The 21,893-nt window shown below is 37.8% G+C and overlaps 2 protein-coding genes across 2 annotated transcripts in view; one reads left to right on the forward strand and one right to left on the reverse strand.

Annotated features, from left to right (window-relative positions):
• ASF1A (anti-silencing function 1A histone chaperone) overlaps positions 1–8,493 on the forward strand; it is a 9,520-nt gene extending 1,027 nt beyond the window's left edge. Inside the window, exons 2-4 of the mRNA XM_009999087.1 lie at positions 1,741–1,856; positions 5,659–5,835; positions 8,073–8,493. Coding sequence (XP_009997389.1) covers positions 1,741–1,856; positions 5,659–5,835; positions 8,073–8,285 — 506 coding nt within the window. The 3' untranslated portion in view covers positions 8,286–8,493. The remainder of the gene's footprint in view (positions 1–1,740; positions 1,857–5,658; positions 5,836–8,072) is intronic.
• The window catches only part of MCM9 (minichromosome maintenance complex component 9), a 44,838-nt gene that overhangs the window by 16,430 nt on the left and 6,515 nt on the right, over positions 1–21,893 (reverse strand). The window contains exons 3-6 of the mRNA XM_009999204.1: positions 21,302–21,383; positions 19,953–20,153; positions 18,021–18,146; positions 16,642–16,761 (exon numbers count right to left, since the gene is read on the reverse strand). Coding sequence (XP_009997506.1) covers positions 16,642–16,761; positions 18,021–18,146; positions 19,953–20,153; positions 21,302–21,383 — 529 coding nt within the window. The remainder of the gene's footprint in view (positions 1–16,641; positions 16,762–18,020; positions 18,147–19,952; positions 20,154–21,301; positions 21,384–21,893) is intronic.

A 21,893-nucleotide genomic window follows, 5' to 3' on the forward strand; every position in this document is an offset into this window, starting at 1 on the left:
GGAACCGCCCCCGCAGGCCGCGCGGAGCCCTGCGGCGGGAGTTTTGAACGCGGGGCGGGCGGGACCTGCTGCCCGCGGGGGGTTCTCGTCCCAAACCGAGCCCAGCCCTTCCCCTTAAAAATAAGTAGCTATTCCGCATCAAGATACCTCGGCAGCATTTGGATCAAGCTGTTGCGTGTGTACTTTAAACATTGTTTTTAATAAGTTAGGCTTTCGGGACTAAATACGGCTGGTTTAGAATGAACTTCACACTCTTCTCCTGGAGTAAGGGCACATGATAGTGTGATCATCTTTAGTTTCGCCTAGAAGTCCTCACTTCCTGTAAGCGGCAACTTCTAATTAGATGCTGACAAAAGAGGGCCTTGATTGTCCTGGATGAATAGTCTGCAGCACTGGCAGTAGCTGGTACTAGGTGCTTACAAGGTAAATAAAACCTGATACAGTTCCTAGCCAGTTGTGCTGTACAAAGGAGTAAAATCTCTTCCTAAGCCTTGTTAATTACGTTACTTAACCCTCCAATACCTGCACTGATGTTATACATCATAAGGAAGAATCAATTAATGAGGAAAGAGAGATGCAATTCTGAATCAGCCACGTGCTGGTTGGTTGTTTTTTTTTTCCTCTGTTTAAGTTCTATTTCTGTGTCAAGATACCATAGTGTGGAGCTTTGTATTTTGCAGAGAGTACTATTAAAGTAAATGCAATATGTTACAGGCTAGTGCTTTTCCATAGAAAACCAGGGCATTGTTCATAAAGAAAAAAAAAAAGCTAAATATACTGTAAGCTTTTAATAAGGTATAGTTTTGAAGCAACGGTTTCATTTTAAAGAAGACATAGTCTTAGTTTTTTGTAATGGTGATTTTTTTTTTTTTCTGTTTGTTAAAAAAAAATTAAAATCTGTCTTTTAAGAATAGTTCTAGACGTGTATTTATATGTGTGTTTTTTAATTAAAAAGTGAAAGTGAAAAGCTGGCCCAGGAAGAGCTAATGTGTGCTAATTTGTAGTTTCAAATTTTAGACACTAGTGAGGGAGCAAGTTAGAAGAAACTGAACTGTAATTTTTGGAGCATTAATAAGCTAAACACTATACTTACATTATTTATTTTTTTTGCCTGTAATTCCATTTTGCAATGTGTATGAAATCCAAGCAGGAATATCTTTGATCAGAATATGATCTGATCATGCTGTCACAATTTTACATGCTTCTCAGGTTACACAAGTTACATGTGAAGTAATTGGGGCATGCGGTTAGTTGGTGTGTGTAGTGCTTACACAATACGTTTTCTTACTGGATTAACTACCTTCCATGGTTTGTATAATTTAAGTTTTGAGGTGTCTATGTGGAAGGTGGGAATTACTCTGGGGAGGTGGGTCAATAATCAAGGCATGCACTGCATTACAGGCGTATACGGGCATCATCCCAGTGCTGAAGCCATTCTGACAGGCTTGGAGAAAATGCTGAACACTGTTCACTGGGCCCTGTCCTCTGTATAAAATTTTAAAATTAACCTGACTATGAAAGTAGAGGGATTCCTTCAGTACTAGCTGACTGGAGAGAGCTGGTGGGATGGTCTGGTTTATGAAGAATGGGGTGGGCATCAATAAATTTCCCCAGTCCTTGTTATTTTAGGTGTGTGTCCAAAGAATAAATTTTAGGCTACACAAAACTGTTGACAGGCAAGAGCAGAAGACCTTTAACTGTAATGATAAATAATGCTTGTTTGTTTTTGTTTTGCTGTAGATTTGGAATGGAAAATTATTTATGTGGGTTCAGCTGAAAGTGAAGAGTACGATCAAGTGTTAGACTCTGTTTTAGTAGGACCTGTTCCTGCAGGCAGACACATGTTTGTATTTCAGGTAAGTTTAATTTAACTGTTTCTGAGAGTTGTGTTAATTTGTTTAAAGATGACTATATCAAACTAAGAGGCACTTTAAAAATAATGGTAAGCTAGAAAAATATTTCAGTCAGCTCTTAAGGTATGCTAAATCTTCCTTAAAGACTGTTCGTGAGCTGATAATTTTGCCCTGATATTTCCATGGTAATACTTTCACTTGTGGTATCAATACTTAGATATACTGGTACAAGCAGTGCTTCTGTAGCTACTGGTAATTTTTGAGTCTGGTTTGTAACTATATTCTAGATCACTGAGTAATCCAGAGTGCCGGTTACCAAATCAAAACTATGATTTGGCTCACTTTTTTCCTCTATTTATCAAATACTAGTAGTATTTGTCTTGCAAACTGAGAGGAAAATCCATTGGCAGAAGATTCACACTGAAACTCTCCATGTAGCTTATTGTGTAAGAATGATGCCACTTTCCCAAATTCTATAAATTCGTGTAACTATTTAATGGCAAATACATGCTAGAGCATGAGCATTAGGAAAAAAAAATGCTAACAAATACACTTAATTTTCATGGTTAGTGTAACTGTTTAAAATTATATAAATGTTTTTTATTTTAAAAGAATACTGACATTTTTTATTAATCCTTTAAGTTCCAAGAAACTTTTTTTTTAGCTCCAGGACAGGCTTTAAAGTATTAGGCTAGAGAGAGGTTACATTTATTAATCACATATGTGCAAATTGGTCTTGAAACATTTGTTTGGTTTTGGAGCTGGGCCTAATTTTTTCCACACTACAAATAAAGTAGATGTGTAACAAACACATCAGTTATTAACAGTTCTTCCATTATCAAGCAGTTAATAGCTTAAGGCTTTAATTGCTCAGAAATAGGTGATACTCTGTTGCCCTCAGAGGGGCTACCTTCTAGAGCTATATCCAGAGAAATAAGCTGGTATTTACATTTCTAATTTCAAAGATGCAGTGTCATCAATTAAGGTACAAAGATCAGTTGTTGATGGTGATGGGAAGGAACAGGAGCCAGGTGCTAAAAAGACACATTTTGGCTGTATAATTAGAAAGGCCTTGAAAATTAAATTCACTGGTCTTACGGTTTCTGTAGGATGGATTCATTGACTGTATCCAGGTCATGACTGCCACTAGAGATAAATTAGGAGCAGACATGAAGATATTTTGCTTAAATTGCAATAGGTCCTCTTAAGGGAGTACTCACTCTGTGTTACAATAAGGTATCCCTTTTCTTTCTTACGGAAGTAAGACTGTTGATCTAAATACATTCTGACTTCAAAAATGCTGAATTTCAGGTGAGGTTAGGGTTTAACTAGTGTGTATGCACATAATGCAGTAGTAGGCCTTTGCTGATGACCAAAGCTATCTTGCTTACCAAACTGAAGCAGCCTGGGAGATGCAGAGAAATACCAGGGGAAGGCCAGAGTGGGGAAAAGCACAGAACTGCAGGAGACACATAAAGAGGTTGTGTTCACTAGGGACAGCACAAGGAAAGCGCCTTTGCAGAAGTGTATAACATTTTCAGCTAATAATATGCTGTACATTTTTCTAAATAGGAAAATGGCTGAAACAGCAAGTAAAATGGAGTATCATACAGATGAAATACCAAGAATGATAAAACTACCTTTGTTGAAAAGAAGCAGTGTATCAGGTTGGGAAGTTAGCCTTACGTACAGAAAGATGGAACACTATTGTGCTTTTCAGACTTAGACAATCAGCTTTTAATGTGGCTTGGTTTGGGTTTGTTTTTCTTAAAATACTGAAACCTTTTTCTTTTTTTTTTTAAGACCTTTAGCTTGGCCTTTGTGGTTCTAAATACCAAGATACTGGTACTGAAACCTGATTCATCCTCTCTATGTGCTTGGGAATTTGTAATAAATAAATTCACATAAGCTTCTTTTTGAGAATATAAGCACATAAATAATTTACTAACTTGAAGAGGAGATATGACTGTAGGTACCTATTCTGCAATAATAGCTTACGTAAATTAATGTATCACGTGGAAAAGCAAGATAACATACACATTGAATGATTTCACAAAATTCTTAATTTCTAGCAGAAGGATGGAATATTAGACAGTGATTTTTTTTTTAATGCAAAAGTTCACCTGCTGCCTCTCTCTGCTAAAATATGTTCTTTTTGCTTCCACCTATGTATGATGATTTGTTTCCCAGGCAATGAAGAGGTTTGATATCCAAGGCAGGAGGTTCAAAATTGAGAAAACAGTTTTTAAGTGTTCAGTGTCTTCTACCCTCACCAAAACAATGCTTGAGAGCTAAGTAGGAATAAACCAGAGTATTTCCTTGGGTTCGTAGCAGTATCATAGGATATTACAGGACACAAAATGACAATGGAAACCTGAAACTAAAACCTCACATTAGGGTGAGAGTTGAGTTTCAGACAGGTTAAATGGAAGTGTCCTTTTGCAATATATTAGTCTATAACTCCCACCATGGAATGTAAAGTAATCACATGGTTCTATGCACTGTTAGAACAAGACTACTGAATTAAAGTAGTAATTTCATCTGCATTGGAAGTTCGTACAGTGCAAACTGTAAAGCCATTTGGTCATTTTCTGTTTCCTTCAGGGCTGGAGGAAGTACCCCCTGGAGTACCTGAGGGCTCTGATGCATCTAATTCTACTTCAAAGTGCCTACAGCTTCTTGTAAAAAGCTGGACTGTTATGAAGGCTCAGAATTGAAGTAGCATAAAGCAGAAGCCAATGATGCATGATAACTAGCTCCCAAATTTCAGAGTGCTGGAGCATATAAATACTACAGAAAAATAGGGACGAGGGGGGAAAGCAGGAATTAATCCCACTTGGTCTTTTACCTTTAGGCAAGATTTGTTACACCTAACCATTCTAACATACATTGTTAATACCAATGTGTACAACATATGTATTCATTGTTGACTTCAGAACTTCATGTAAAATTGTATATACCAAACTGCTTTATTTATGCTTAGATTACTGTTACTTTAAATCCTACAGCAGAACAAGGCATCATATTTTATAAAAAAATGTCTAGTTAGGAAGCATTCTAAGGGACTGATGTGAACCACATTTTACAAAGCAAGTATTATTGATTATTAATGACCGCAAAGCCATGGTAATTAAGGAGGTTCAGAAAAATCTTAAGAGTTGTCTATTAATTAGGAATGCATCCTGACTAAAAATGTCAGATGTCTTAGAGCAATAATGCATTTGACTGCATATATTTTAACAGACGTAGGTAAACGGAAAGAGGCAAGAGATAGAGTAGTTTATTGCTTTCCTAGAAATTTGTGGGACAGCTCAACCCTCACTAGTCTGTCTGCTCTTCTTACTGACGTATAAATAGCAGTCTGTATTTTTAAGTTTAGTCGTGTTAAAAACAGACATACAGACCAATTCAACCTCAGAGGTACAAAGAAGAAAAAGATCTTACTCTAGTAAGTTACTAAGATGGGCTGGAGAACAGTGGCACTGCAGAACTAAAGGGATGTTTGTACATTTGCTTGAGCAACAGTTCAGCTGATCATACATCTAAAAACAGTTTTGGATCAAAGCTGTCTAATCACCCATGAGAAATGTCAGCACACAATATTGCCGTATTTGCAGTAATTCTGTCTCTAGCAGATAGTGTCCTAAATTCTGGGTTGATACTGTTGCAAAAGCAAGAATATTTGCTGTTCACCTTGAATAATTTTAAATAGTCACTACTCTATTGAGAGATACTAAAGATTTCTCTGCTAGATAAGCATGTGATATTAACTTTATTTTAATCCATCTTTTCGTTTCACACTTAGGCTGATGCACCTAACCCAGGGCTTATTCCAGATGCAGATGCAGTAGGTGTAACAGTTGTGCTAATTACATGTACCTATCGAGGTCAAGAATTTATTAGAGTCGGCTACTATGTAAACAATGAATATACTGAAACAGAACTGAGAGAGAATCCACCAGTAAAGCCAGATTTTTCTAAGGTAAGGCATGTTTTGTTCTACTCATATATCAAAGGTATACTCAAACTAAGAGGTTTTTAAGAAACAGAACCAAATCCCAACGGATTCCACAAAGTGCATGGAACGAGGCATCAAATATCTGGGGGGACAAACTGAAGTGCCATGTAGTTGCCATAAATTTGGAGAATGTTTAGAAACCTCCAGTGGTTTCCACCTTAGCTGGACTTAGTGTTGTTATTTAGACTGACCGTGTGACGTAAACTGTTGGGTTTCCTCTAACTGCACCACTGTTTACATAGTGGCTCTCTTCTTCAGAAAAACAGAGTAATGCCTTTTCTAGCACAGCCAGCCTAGAACAAAGGTTAAAGTATTAACACAGTTGTTATCCAGCTGTTCTAGTGTTAGAGCTGCAGTTTCTGTAGAACAGTGATAAATAAACTGTAGAACAAATTTATATGTATATATATATAACAAGGTGTGTAACCTGGTATGAGCAGGTTTGGATGATTAATAATTGGACAAATTGACCAAGGAAGTATATAGATTAAGTTTAAAAATATACATATTCATGATAAAAGTTAAGCTAGGACTAGAATTAAAAGATAATGTGAAATAGAATTATTTGGAACCTGATACCTTGAGGAGAAGTATCAATTAAATATAAAAAACTAGTCAAAATCCTGTGAAATACTGTACCTAGGCATTTTCTGAACAAACCAGCAAGGTTCTATACAGCATCTGGATTTTTTTTCATGGAAGGTTTTGTGGATCTGGGTTTGCTCTTTAAGAAAATTGATGTCTGTGTCTACACACATTCCAAAGTTGTTTGACTGAGGAATAACACAATTTTCACCAGTTTGCATGAGTTATGACTGAATATATGAAGAAATGAATTGGATAATGCATGTATTGTAACTAGTAGTACAGAGATAATCCTCATCGTCCCTAAAACTGATACTCAAATGTAAATAAACTCAACTGATAAGTCAATTTTTTTTAAAAGTTGCTGATGATTTTCTATGCTTAATTTTCAGCAAGCAGATTCTCAAAATATTTTCAAAGTTAAATTGCAGTTATTTTTGAGAATTCTTAAATTTATAATATGTTACTTTTTCCTTTCATTTAAATCATATACTTATTTTTTATTTTGGGTGTGAAAGCCACAATGTTGACTTCCTTTAAGCACTTTAATTTAGGAATGCCTAGAAATACTTGTCTTATTTCTCTGCTTATGTAAAAAGCTACCTCTGCTTCTATGAAAAAGAACAGCAAAAGCTATCATGTATTTGTCTAATATGACTTTGTGACAGAAATGAAACATACAAGTAGAATGTTCTTAAACTGATTAATTAAGTTTAAATAAAAAGCAATGGTCTTACTAGTTTATTCATAAAGGCCTTGAGAAACATGTAATGAGTTCAATTCCCTGGAAAATAAAATCTGCATTAGTACCAAAGCAGACTTTTCCTGTGATCAGGCCTAAGATTTGTAATGAGTGGTCAATGGCAATAAGTTGTCATCCTCCAGTTAACTACATATGATCTTGAAAATAGTGAAAGATTAACAGAAAGTGAGCATTTTCTCTTTTTACTGCATACATTAACAAGTACAATGTGTTTTCAAAGGAAAATGAAGGCCAGCCATGAGAACAAAATATATGACAAATGTCTAGGCATGTCCTCTGCCATAATATTGATATCCTTCAAATCCAAGTAATGTTTTTACTTTTAAACTTGATTAGACAAATTGAAATTTGATTAGAAAAATCAGTGTAAAGTATGGTAATTTAAGGAAAGTCGATGCTCTTAAATGAAGACAGAGATAGGAATTGATACAATTATTGAAAACTCCAAAAAGTTGATGCAAAACTTCATGAACTACTGTTGTTTACAAAATCTTTGTGGGGGTAGAAATTTGCTTTACTAAAAGCTAGCAAAAATAACAAACACTTGCACTTGCAGAGATTTTTATACAGCCTTGAACTCGCAGAACAGTTAAAAATACCCTCTCAAGAAGGCCATTATTTTGCTGAGTAGGATATTAGAGTAAGTGAACAAGAGGTGTGTTTCTGTAAGCATGTTTCTGATCTACAGATAATACCTATAGATTGGCATTTATGAGTTACCTTTATGAGTTTTTAAACAAATGCTTTTACACATACAGGACTACAGGGAATAAAGGGAAAAAAAAATGTATGCACGTGAACTCCACTTTGAGATATACACATTATGTAATCCATATATTCTCTTCTCTCCTAGCTTCAAAGGAATATTTTGGCATCTAATCCCAGAGTCACAAGATTCCACATTAACTGGGAGGACAACACTGAAAAACTGGAAGATGCAGAGAGCAGTAACCCAAATCTACAGTCACTGCTTTCTACAGATGCATTACCTTCAGCATCAAAGGGGTGGTCGACATCAGAAAATTCACTAAATGTTATGTTAGAATCTCATATGGACTGCATGTGACTAACCACCATTATTTTGGTACTGTACATGTGTTAAACTGTAAAAACAACCAGAACTATTTCTCTCAAGTTCCGTAAGTACATAGTTGAGAAGCAATGTGAAGAACTTGTTTTAAAACATCCTGTAGAAAGTTTATAAAAAACCCCAAAAAACAACCAAACAGTATTTGAGCAAATTGTGGAATATAAATACAGCTATTTTTAAGTAATTGCCTTTTTTCTCTAATGTGTTCTTCTATGTGGTCTAAACCAAACCTGATTAAAGTATGCATATTCTCCCCCTTCCCCCTTTACTTTGTAAGCACTATTAAAAGCTGTAAAACCGAAAGTTAAAATATTCAGGCAAAATGAAGGAATAATGCCATGTCCTCATCTCTGATATCCAGATTGCCAAATATGAAGTGCCCTTTAATAGCAGCTTAAGAACAAAACTGTCATTAGATGAAGTGCAAAGGAAATACAATCTCTTAAAGAAAAAAAAGTCCCAAAATGTCATCTTGCTGTGAAAGCAGACAGCACAGTATAATTTTAGGTGCAAGCTTCTTTTCCTTTCAAGGCACATACTTGTTACTTAAAGCATGTAATTTGAGATTTACCATCTGCTATCTTGGATTTTAGGACTTTTTTTTTTTTTCCAAATTTCTTCTACTGTTCAGTAGTTTGTTAAGGACAATGTTTTGTGTGGATTTGGGTGGGTTATCTCAAGAAAGAACCCTTTTTTGGCTACTGTAATAGCACACACAATTGGTTGGAAGGATTCAAGCAATTACTAGAAAATGTAAGCTTCAAAAGGAATAGCATGGGTATCCAAAAAGTGCTCTTCTGCAAGATTATTATGTACAACTGCTCATTGGTATGTTAATTTTCAGGTATACTTCATTCTTACAGTCTTTTTAAGTAGTAATAAGGAGTTTAGATGCTTTCTTTGATGGTGTAGAAGCATCTGGAATTTAAAACTTTTCTGCTTTCTCTCTACCCTTTAAGGCAAGGTATAAATCAAGATTCAAACCCTGTTGTGGCAGGCATGACACACTTAAGAATATATTGCCTGCCCTGAAGCTCTTGCACTGAGACATCCCTATTACCTGAGGCATTCTCAGAAGATAAAAAGAACTAAGCAGTACATTGTAAAGACTTAAAACATTATCATGACACTAACAATTTAGTTATTCCTTCCAATCATCATTAGCCTTGTACATTTACTGTGACTATATGTGCATTTAAAATTGTAATCTGTCATGTCAGATTACAGGAATAAAGTTCTGCTAGTTACTAGTAACTGCCCAAACTGTGAACCCTTCTAGGTTCCAGGCCCTTAAAAAAGGGTAGACTTCATGTTGACTGACAGTATAGCTCTGAATAAAAATAGAATGCTTTTTCTTCTCTTCCTGCATTCTCTAATAAGGATGAAGATGTCCCAAGCAGTTAGCACTTATGTCTTTCCACACCATTAGTGAAATTGCCTTCATTTCTAACATGTATATCTTTAAAATCAGAAATTAATGACCTGAACTGAGTGTACATGCACACATTTGTTTCTTCTGTGGAAACTCAGCACTACATACAGTAGCTGAATGAATTAATGAAATCCATCAATATTTGGAACCCTAATTCTAATGTATGCTCTTAAAAATCTGTGTATTTGTTTAAAATTATTATTAACAGTTTAAAAATATTAATGCTCTGATAGTGGTATGACTTAACACAATGAACTGGTTCCCCAAATAAGCAGTTGCTTCACCTGAGGGCTGAAATTATGTGAACTATTAGGAAATATCTTTTTGATTTTCAGTTATATTACAACTTTAAGGTATACAGTGATATTTCAAGATTCTTCATGTACTTTGTTTTATAAATCTATTTCAGATATCTCTTGAATGTAAGCATGTACATAACTTAGTCATCTGCTGAAAGAATGGTAGGCTCATGAAGTCTCCTAAGGCCTCCATAATAGTATTTCAAACCCACCTACTGAAGATTCATATGAAAACACAACCAAGTAGAAGCTGGAACCAGAATCCATAAGTAGCACAAAAGCCTATTCAAAGCATATGTCACAAAGCAGTGGACACAAATGGCATTACTGCTATTGCAGAATCAATTACAAACTACAGTCAGCAAAACCATGTCAACTGCTCAGCAAGCCAGTTTATTTAGATTAATTGGAAAGTGAAGATTGTTTTTCTGGTTAGTAGGAAAAAGTCCACTGTGCACATGAACTCGGGTGTAACTAACTTCGAGCTAGCTTGGGTAGCATTATGCTGCAGTAGAATTTGGCACCACCTTACGTGATACACGAACACATCCTAGGTGTAGCTGACCCACCAATTGCAGGAAAAAATAAGCATACTGTGCCTGGTGAAAATTGGAGAAGAAAAAACATTTCTCATGAAAATACCTTGTGATCTGTGCAAGAGAAATGCTATGCTTTTTGAGAGACTGGATGCCTCTCGTGTCTTCTAAAACTTTGACTAGATCTTAGCAGTCCATGCACACTGTCCTGAATATCACATTTCTTGGCAAAATTACATTCCAGAGAGACAGAATTTGAGAAACCAAACTTAGGTCTGAATATGAGGCAACCTGACAGCGCACAGAGGTATTAAACGATTCAGTGTATATAAGGCATCTCTGTAAAGACCTGTCTCCAATCTCTGAGAGTTTTAAGACAGCAGGGCTGTACACATGACACACAGCCAGTGCAGACAGCACAGCATTACAGTTTTAAGGTTGGAGATGGGCTCACCTTCCCACAAACCTCTACTTGGACAGACCACTAAAATGCAAGGGAACGATACAGATTCTATTGACGGGACTGGTGATGCACCTCACTGTAAACTTTTAACCTCAGCTAGAAAGACTCAATTCCATAAGAAGGTTGTCATAACATATAGCAGAGAGGTTATTCATGTACAAATAAGTAAATGGATCAGACAAGTTATCATTACAGATGAGGATGATGGGTGAGGTTTTAGGTGTAGCTTGAGAAAAACTTGTCATACAGTCATTGTGATTTATTCATGCATCAAATTCAGTCTGAATTAGTGTGACAAAGGAGGCAAAAATGCTCCAGTTCCATCATAATGGAAGCTTGTGAAATTTAACCTCTCCAGTGGTTCTACAAACCTCCACTGAAAAAGCCAACCTTTACTACCAATCTTCAAGACTGCAGCAATTGCTACAATAAGTACAGTAACTTAGTTTATAGCTCGCCAGACATTCTGTATCTTTGAGATGCAAGCGACAAAGTCACAGACAAATCTGATGATCTGACTGTCCATTATTTTCTTCGTAGGGTTTAAACCACTGATTTTCTGGAAGTCAGCTCAGACTGGAGGCTAGCTACTTACAGCTAGACAAAGATTGTCTACTGCTATCTGAAAATGGTGCCGGGGAAGAAAAATGAAAAAATACACAAAACAACCCAAAACACCTTATGCATGTACACTCATGCCAAATCCTCCTTTACCAGATACAGCAGAAGAGCAAAGTTAACTCAATCTTGTGGCTACTGTCTGGGTAGCTGCAAGAGACCCTTCACATAATTAACTATCCTACTCCTTTTTCATCACACAGCTGTCTCCAAGCTTGCAGATTTTCTTCTTTTTTAGAAAGTGAGAGAAGTTTGGTCTGAAGATGATAAGTTAATTGTTCTGTTGTTGATAGCTGGAGGGCTCTGCTCAGTGCCAACAGGGAAGATGAATCAAAACTGAAAGCAACCTACAAGGGCTGGCAGTATGTGTGGGACTACTCATGTTAGGACTTCCCATTTGTATTTATGTTTTCAGTCCAAGTTCTGCTTTGTAAGAGCTGGTCTTGTAGTGTATGATATGGGACAGGTGGAGGGATTTTTGCCTGATTCTTGGTCTAGGCAATGGAATAAGAGCCAGCTGGAGTCACTAGGGAAGTTTGTTAAAGGCAATTGGCATGAGGGATGTGCCTGGCCTTCCTGCAGATAGAGAAAATCAGAGGAAGCAGGTGTGTGTGCTGCAAAAGGGCTGTATCGGATGGAAGAGACAACAGCTACGTGTTAACAAGCAGTGTTAAGAACCGGCTGAAACGTCAGGAACCTTTCAGGAGTTCTTGGGTCACCTTCCAAAATACCCCTGGAGGTCTATCAAAATAAGGGGGTCCTCCAGTTTGTCCTATCCCCTAGAAAGGTGTGGCAGACCTACATTGATAAACTGGGAAGAAGCAGGGGCTTTATGGTGTGGTAAAGGGAATCCTTTACTTCCATTCAAAAATCAACTGCATGAAATGCCTGTCATTTCAATAGCATCATGAAAAAGTCTGATGAAGGCCTGCCAGGATATATTATGACAGAAGTGCATAAGACCTGAAACCTCCAGCCAACATGACGAAGATTTTGCTCCTGCAGTATTTCCTGTCCATTCTAACTACAGGTCTTTGGATATCAATGTATGAACAGGTCAACATTGCTGAAGACAGGAATCTTCTTGGCTAAATAAGGTAGTCAAGGTAAGCTCTGTCTCAGGATAAAGCCATCTTGAAACAGGATTAGTGAGAGGAAATTAAGGGGATTTAATTATCTGGAAGATGAGACTTTGTTATACATGTGGCATATCTCTGACAAGGTTTGATCAAAACTTCAAGATTCATTCCTTTCAAGAAGTCCAGCAGACTTCCTACAGAGTTAAAGCCTTTCCAACTTGAGGTCCAGCTGTTTAAGGAAAAGCAAATTAAATCATGGCAAATGATTTAAAAATGATTTTAAATGATGAAAAAAAGCAAATTTAATCATTAAATCAGGAAAATACTTTCAAGCTATGTGCTGGTAGAAAATATTTAAAATTCATATACAATTATGAATATTCAGGAAAGCAATGAAAAATCCTGTGGTAAAATGAAGATCCAAAAAGAGTGACCTAAAGGTTGCCTCTTTCTTAATAACCTGATCAGGCCAGGGTATCAATCCACAGTAGCAAACTGTTAGCATGTTCCCTGGCATTGCCTTGGCCTGTGTCAACTAGGGAATACCCAGGAACAGTCTAGGGATCTACAAGCAGGGAAAAATATCTCCAGTTTCAGTGTCTTGCATACCTCAGGATACTGGCACCACATAATCTATTCATAACCATAACTGGAGGGCTCATGTCAGCCACTTTTCATTCAGACTCAGAAGAGAGACAACTGTTAGCATCCGAAGCCTGCCTAGCAGGCAGAGGCCTACTATGGAAAAGAAAAATGGTGTTTTCCCCTAGAGTTAGTTGCCTTCAATGAAAAGAAAAAAAACAGTGGCAAGCAGCTGTTGGCATGATATGGACAATGCTAGACATTGCAAAATGTCAGCAAAAAGGCAGCACTCTTAAGGCTCTGTAGAGGCTGTAAGAGAAGAGGCAAGAAGGCTGCATTTCATGCAGCTCAGGAAGGCATATTGAACACAACCAGAGAGCTGGAGAAACAGCTGATAGTCTCCCAGATTTTTAAACAAGCTGTTCTAAATACAGTTTGACAAAATTATTTAAGTAGTCATCTGTGGAGGGACACACCAAACAAAACTTTGCTGAAAAGAGAACAGCCAAATATGCATCAGGAAGAAGCAGAACAACTCTGGCCTGGGTGACCATGAGCTCCAGACCCACCAGGAGCAGGTATGTGTTAGTTATAGAGTCAAGCACAGCACTCAGTTGACTGTGGCAGGTCTCAAGCTCCAGGGGAAACATAATATTTTTTTACTAGTGATTGTCTCATCCAAAAATGCACAAGCAGTGCTATGGTTCTGGGGATTGCAAAACAGTTGGTTAAACTCAATAGTAAGGTGGGAACCTACAGAAAGTTTCCTAAACCTCACTAAGTCTCTATCTTTCAGGAAAACTATGTATCAACTTCTAAAAATTAAAGATACTTGAATGACTGTCTCCCTGTGCTTCTCAGATGCGAGGCTATTTAAGTAGAATGAATCAGGCTGTCCAAAATTCCAAACACTGCACAGACAGAAGCAGACAGTGGGACAGATGGTTTCCCCATCTTTTATTTACAAATCAGGAAGCACTATAGTGTTCAAATAAATTTTTTCCATTGAGTTGTTGAATGTGGGTTGGCCTTATAGCTGCCAGCTTCCATTAGATGTGGGAGGAATGAACCCTAGATCCCCACAGAAGTCCTAAACGTGCAGAGAACTCTCAGAAAATTTCTACTAAGTGTTCACAAAATAGGAAACCTAGTAAAACGAACTCAGAAATGCTATACAGAGAAGGGAGGTAAAGTTCTGCTTTTTCCAAAACAGATAATAGATTACTGGTCATTTGTAAAGGGTTTTTGCAGCACTCAGACAAGATTTTGGTGAGATAAGAAAGATGACTGTCTTCCATACCAATTCACTAGAACAAGAAAGCAAGGTTTTTGCCAGGGTCTGACTTTCTGCATCAGGCAAAGCACATCTGTTGCAGCACAGACTTGTTCAAAAAGCACTGGGGGAGGCAGGGACCTGATTGAAAGAACAGAGGCCCAATACCAAATCAAGCTGCAGAGTTGGGTCACCGGTTTCTGAAATTCTGTGAGGTAATTCCAGTTAGGTGCAGATAGGGCAACAGGCTGCAGTGGGCATGTGACAACCGCAGAGCCCCGAAGGAACATGAGGAAGGAACAAGGAAAGTGAAATAATTTAATAGTTCTCTAACCTCATCATTTGGAGCTCCTGCACAAAGAATCAATGTTAGGTTCAGGTATGAATATATTAATAAGTAGGACATTCAATGCACAGGAAAAGCAAAGAAAACTGAAACTACAATTCCCAGGCTAGAAATGAATGCTCCAGACCAGCAGCTCTAGTCATGAAAAGATTCCCTGAAATTAAACCAGATTTAGTAAGATTTCTTGCTTGGGACTCAAGTTTCACTTGTGATAAGGGTTTTAAAGAATTTGAAGGTGGAAGTGTAGTGCACCTGATGTCAGATTTCAGGAAGAGGGTGGGGCAGGGAGGAGAGGCTTTTTTAAAACTTCAGGAATATTTAAGTGAAACATAGGACGATCTAAAGACACAAGACAATCCTTTCTCAAGATGAAACTCCATCTCCACACATCATTACATCTGATTTTATGGCACAGAAAGTAAACTTGTAAACTGCAGTATTGGTTTTCAGGGAAATGTCTTTGAACCTGGCTATCGCAGCTGAGCTGGAAACCAGATCATACAGAAAATGAAGAACAGGAGGGAGATGTGGTGAACAATCAACAGCAACAGAGTCCAAGAGCAGCTGGCACAGGGAGACCATTAAGGACAAAAGTGGGCAAGGTCACATTGAAATGCATGGCAAAATTTCACTCCAGGTCACCGTCAGTCCCTAAGCAAAATTTAAATTATCCAGCCTGTTCTCAGTACTTAATGCAGAACAAAAGCTGGAGAAAAGGTTATGCTGAGCCAAAATGTTCTCTCTGGCTTCTCTCCAGACCTATTTGTCAATAGTTTGACTGGAAAAGCAGAGGCACATGTGTTTCATAACAAGTTCCCTGCACACAAGAATGTATATGTTCCACATCACATTCCACGTCCACAGCTACGGAAGACCCAGTATACACAAGTACAGCTACAGAACTGCAAAAGATTTATCTTCTGGAATAATGCTGTTGCCCAGGCATAAGATGAAAAGCAGCACTATCTGAGAATCAATCAGGTGACACATGCTAGCTTAGACACTGGGGGTTTTGTCCCTAATTATTTTGTGATTTTGAATGCACTAGTCATGTAGTCATTTGCTCAACTTAAGTCATTGCAGACATCATCTCATCCTGCACATTGTCCCTACAAGTTTGTAAAAAGATAACCTGGCATTCAGAGCCAGCTGGGACGCACCTGAATTTAACACCACCACCACAAAGCTTGCTCTCTGAAACCATCTTGAAACTATCTTTACAACTCAGAAATAATTCCTCAGCACAGGGATGAATTTCCAGCAAGTAAGCAGAAATCAAACTGACACTCAGCCAGGACATATAAAAGAACAGAAGACAGGAGAGTATCTGTTCAGGATAAACCAAATGATACTAGCCCACCACACACAGTGTGAGCCCTGGAAAGATATCAGGTTTGTCATAGCTGTGAAAAACACTAAAAATACAGGTCCAGATTATCCTCAGCTAGCAAAGCAGTGAGAGGTGCCTCCGGATGAGGCTCATAAGGTTCTCTGTTAAAAGCTCATCACAGTGCTCCACTGACAAAGAAGAAGGGGCAGGACTGCCCCTCTGCAGGGAGTCATGTCAAGCCTTGTAGGCCTCCACAGCAGTTCTTTGCTTCAGCTGTGCTCACACAGCCTGAGCACATATGTTCATATGTGCAGAAGACCTCTAAATAAACATACTTGAGTAAAAAAACGTGTTCAAGTTGAAGAAGCACATACCTGCACTTGTAGATCCAATTCCTGCAGTAAGCACAGAACGTGGTATGATCTTTACTGCATACTTGAGAAACTGAGATTTCCCTGTACCTGGGTCTCCAACCAACAAAAGATGTGATTCACCTTGGAGGAAAACGTTGATGTAAGAGTAAACATTCAAATACAGAGAAAGATACACACAAAATGCATGAATTAAATAACACTTCTCATTACTCACCTAACATTTAGTTCTATATATACATTACAATATGTAATTTTATTCAAGACTGCACTATTTACTAGCTCTGATAAATACACATTATTTAATACAAGTGTCTAGTCATAATGCTGCACCCAAATAAAATATTTATAATTGAATATCTGACAAGTATTAGCAGGTTATTTAACATATTCTGTGAGTTCTTATATTTTAGAACACTCATTTTTCAGACTCAGCTCACTCTTGGACATGAAACAAAAGGATGCCAGGGTTTAGCTATCATTTTACTATTCATTTACTTAAATTATTGAAAAAAAAGACTAAAAATGAGCAGGTTTTTTTCTTAACTAATTCTGTTACATTGCCAACAGTTACACAACTTAGTAATTTCAAAACAATGAAATTACAGAAGTAAATAATTTTGCTACTGTGATCTCAATGAAGAAATTATTTCATTGTCTTCTAAAAAATATTAACACTTCAAATATAAAGTCTAGAACTTTATTTAGCTGCTAGGGCATTAATAAAATCCTGTATCTGTACATGCAGACATATTATTTTTAAATTATTATGACCTACATAGAATATGACCTGTACAGCACCTGGCACATCACAAATTTACCATCTAATAACAACAGAAGGGGAATCAGCAGGCAGATAACTTACAGTAACAGAACTAAGTGAGAAGTGCTGACAATCACAGATGGAAAAGTCTGGCATTAGGAAGTAAAATGAAACCTTTTCTTTTTCCTTTCAATGAACTATGGTGATCCACATTAAGGAAACATTAATATTCCACCCTTTGATGCCAAATACTGCTGGGGATACTCTACTAGAGATAATTTAAAAACGTGACTTACACAATAAAAAGTTAGCTTATGTTTTATCTAAAACATCTGCTTTTAAAATTCTACCTAATGGAATCCTGAATGCCTGCTATTACTGGGTTTTATTTGGGAAAAATTAAAATAAAAAAGGTAGTCTAGACACCCACTTTATTTGTCTGAGATTCTGGAATAATACTCAGTATTAATAAAAAATTGTTCTCACTCAGAAAATGGACTGATTGATTATGCCTTTGAAATGTTACTGATTTGATTTTGGAAGGGGGAGGGATGTGGGTGAAGACAGGGATGGGAACAACTGTTAGAAAGGATGTGATACTTCTAGAAACAATACTAACCTCTGATTCGAGTTCCAGTAGCATCAGTCCTCTGTACACCACCAGCAAGCACCATGGCTACAGCCAACTTCACTAGGTACAATCCAAAAACTTGAGGACATAAACTAGCCAAAATTTCATTCCTCCCTAGGAGAGGTACAAAAATTGACACTCAGCACTGTCCTAGGAGTAGAACTTGGATTTTAAATCTGTTCTTTGAGATTCTGGCACTAATGGCATACGAGGGATCACAGGTTTAATGCCATGCCTTACTCCCACTGCTAGGGGAAAAAAATAGTGACCCATTTTGAGTTCCTGACATTTTAAACTTAGATGCAGGTATATGGTACTGACAAAATATGTAGGCACCTAGTAAACAACTTGAGACATATGTGTTTCTTGGGGAGGTCTTCTAAGGGAATTAACACATATTTGTCCAAAAAATAAATTTAAAAAATTTTGGTCAGTTGTAGCATAAATGAGGATTTAATTCCACAGTTGCCTCTATTTGACTTCAGATTCATTTGCCTTGTCAGTGCTGAGTAGCTCAGCAGTTCTGCTTTTTCCTAGAAGAACCCCCAGAAATAAAGTCCTCTGCATAAGCTGTCACAGAGGCCTGCCATGGTAGACTTTCTTAAGACGCCTCACACACAGCATCAGGAACTAACTAATATAACATGCAGTAGTGACTACCATTCTCTCTCGAAAAGCAGTAAATGTACATCTATCCTGTTGTGAAATGGCCTATAGCTTAGACTCAGTCAAAATTGATCTCTGCCCTCACCTGAGGGGACTCAAAATTCAGACAAATAGCCTGAAACAGACATTTTGGGCAGTCAGGGTCCTTCTAACTTCCACCTCAGTTCTCTTGTAGACACTCCGTATTAGTTTATTTATTCTGAACGGATTCATATTGCATAAAACCACACTGCTCCCTGCAGGCTTCAAAAAATGCCCTGAGAATGAAAGATTAATCCTTCAAAAAGGATCCTGAATTACTTTTTCAATTGTTCTAACCAGGGTGGTAAGAAATGTTCTCATTTCAAACAGCAGGAGGAAGAAACATTCTTGTTCCAAACAGCAGGAGGCTAACAATTAAATTGCTTTCCAGGAAATGCAGTTCTGAAGAATCTTTGCCATTGACAAGATCTCAAATTTCCTACACGAGTGCTTGAATTTTTAAACTGACATGGGCAACATTTCCACCTGCTTTTCCTCTTGTTTGTCTTTTAAGAAGACAAAACTCTTTTCAGGGTTTTAAAAGACAGAGTGTTAGCCTGTTCAGTGACAGGAATCCTAGAGTCCACTGAGCTTCCCTGAGGTTCAGATCATGGAGCCGGACACGAGTTCCACACACAACTCCTGCCAATTCCTAGATGGCTGACTTCAGACCATACTAAGTTTAGAAGCCAGTGTACTAAACACTCTGGCTGTTCTGGAAGGCATCGTGAATCAGGAGATTCCCTCCATACTGCTAGGAGGCTCCACAGCACCTAAATCGAAGGTCTAAGCATCCAAAACTTAGGTTAAAAATGAGATGTGATAAATATTGGATGCAGAGACAGTGAGTCAGATACCTCACCCCAGAGTCAAGAGTTATGCTGACTAAAAGTAGATCTGGTCCATGCTTTTCTTTCTGGATTATTAAATGCTTTTCTTTTTTTCCCCTGATACTTATATTATTTCTCATTCCATGTTAACAGATGTCCCACAAACACCTGACCAGAAAGCTCAAAAGAAGAAAGACCAATGCAGTATGTTTGGTACTTTCTTTTTTTTTTTCCCCAGTAATATAAAGTGAGATATTTTTCTGTACTGGAAAGAAAATATTATTGGATGATTGAGTGATGGGATAGGACAATGGGGGGATAGCATGTTCAGTCACTGTATTTTCACTCCTGATTTCCTCTCTATCCAATCATGTGTCCTACTTAAAAGCATTTAACTACTAACCTGCTAAGGGATCATTCCTATGCTTTTCCCAGAAGTCTTCAAATTCCTTGCGGACTTCTTCATCAATTACAACCCCTGCGAGCTGCTCATTGTTTACTTTAACATAGTTGGCTTTCAAAACAAGCTCCAAGTCACAGCGTACACCCTCGTGGAAAGGTTTCCACCGCTGCATTACCACTCCATACACTGTGATGTCATCACCTGGAGGTAACAACAAAAATCAGTAAAATAGCATCTGACTTGAGATATGCAGATGTCCCAGCTAGCTGTAATGCATAACAATTGAATTGAGATCCTCTGTTACAGTTAATATGGTTAAAATACCCAACAACAAAAAGCAAACTCCCTGCAGCTGAAATAAGGTCTGAAATAAGCATTGCTTATGTGGGAGTTGCTGTCTTTCCACGTCTGTTTAAGGTAGGTGAATTCTTAAAGGCATGTCTCTGACTGTTTCCTCTTTTAGAAAAGAGGAGTTTACTGTGAACTGTAGAGGATCTTCAGTTAGATTTACTATACAAAAATAATTAGTCAAAACTTATTTGACTTCTGGTAATTTTTGTCATTAATTCCAGAATCACTGGAAGAGGGGAGATTTGGGTTAGACATTATGAAAAAAATCTTTATTGTGAGGGTGGTGAGACACTGGCACAGGTTGCCCAGGGAAGTTGTGGAAGCTCCATCCTTGGGAGTATCCAAGGCCAGGTTGGTTCCGGGTCTGAGTGAACTGATCTAGTGGGAGGTGTCCTTTTGCATACAGGGGTGTTTGATCTAGATGATCTTTAAGGTCCCTTCCTACCCAAACCATTCTATGATCCTGTGAATCAGTTGTTAACATTCTGGCCACAGTGTTCTTCTGAGAAAGTACAACCAGAAATTACTGGGGACATGGACCCATCTATTCTTCACACATCTTCCTGCCAATTAGCTTCCTTTTTGGCTGCCATGTAGCTTTTACCTGCCATGTAGCTTCTTCCATCTACAGCACCCCTTAGGATACCTAGCTCTCCAATCCTAGAGGGGCACCACATGCTGTGTTCTGGTGACCAATTTCCTTGGGGGGGTTTGGTGTTCCCACACAAACAAGACTTCATATACTTTCTGTACACCACAACACATTACTTACTGAAACTGATGTGTCAGTCAAGATACAAAATGGAGATATATGACATTTTCTAGAATAATCTTCAACTGTCATGCTAACATCTAAAGTGAAACAGCACCATGACAGATGAACATATCTCATCCAACAAGCCCTCAGCACTGACAGACTACTTGGCAAAGATTAATTTCAAATGGAAAAATAAAAATGCTTGTGGTACAAACACATGGAATATAAGCTGTGTCCTCACCAGACTTGCAACTGTCTACTAAGTCATCTTCCAGAACAACCACCATGCAGCGAGGGATGCTTCCAACAGACAGTCTTTGAACCTAGGGGAGAGAAATGAAAAGCACTTCTCAAGAAAAGCACCTTTCAAAAGCCATTTATAGCTGCTCTGGCTTAAGGACCTACATTCCTTTCCTGGAACTGAGGTCAGTCCTTGCTTTTTCATACAGCAATCATGCCACTGCTGCCATGAACTTCACAAGGGAAGTTTAATGCTGATATTAATGGAAATGGAATAGGGTATTAAGTTAGTTGGAGGTGCTCAGTCCTGGCAGGTACTGTTTGATTCCAGTATCTTGCTGAAGAAAGTTCACTAAAAGAGATAATTTGACAGAGCTTTTTGCTTTTTTTTTTTTCTGTTTTAAAAATAATTTGAGATCTTTTTAGATATTTCTTCAAAATGCAAAGTTTACTTGGGGTACTAAAGCATGTCCATGGGTTAGAGATAGTTTATACCTACATGTCAAAGATTAAATCAACAACAAAACTAAATCACACACAGCCAGACAAATGTGCCATTAACTCCTGAATTATTCTTCTTTTATCCAGAGCAA

The sequence above is a fragment of the Chaetura pelagica genome, unplaced genomic scaffold, assembly GCF_000747805.2.
Source record: "Chaetura pelagica isolate M959 unplaced genomic scaffold, ChaPel_1.0 scaffold90, whole genome shotgun sequence".
In the NCBI taxonomy this organism is placed as follows: Eukaryota; Metazoa; Chordata; class Aves; order Apodiformes; family Apodidae; genus Chaetura; species Chaetura pelagica.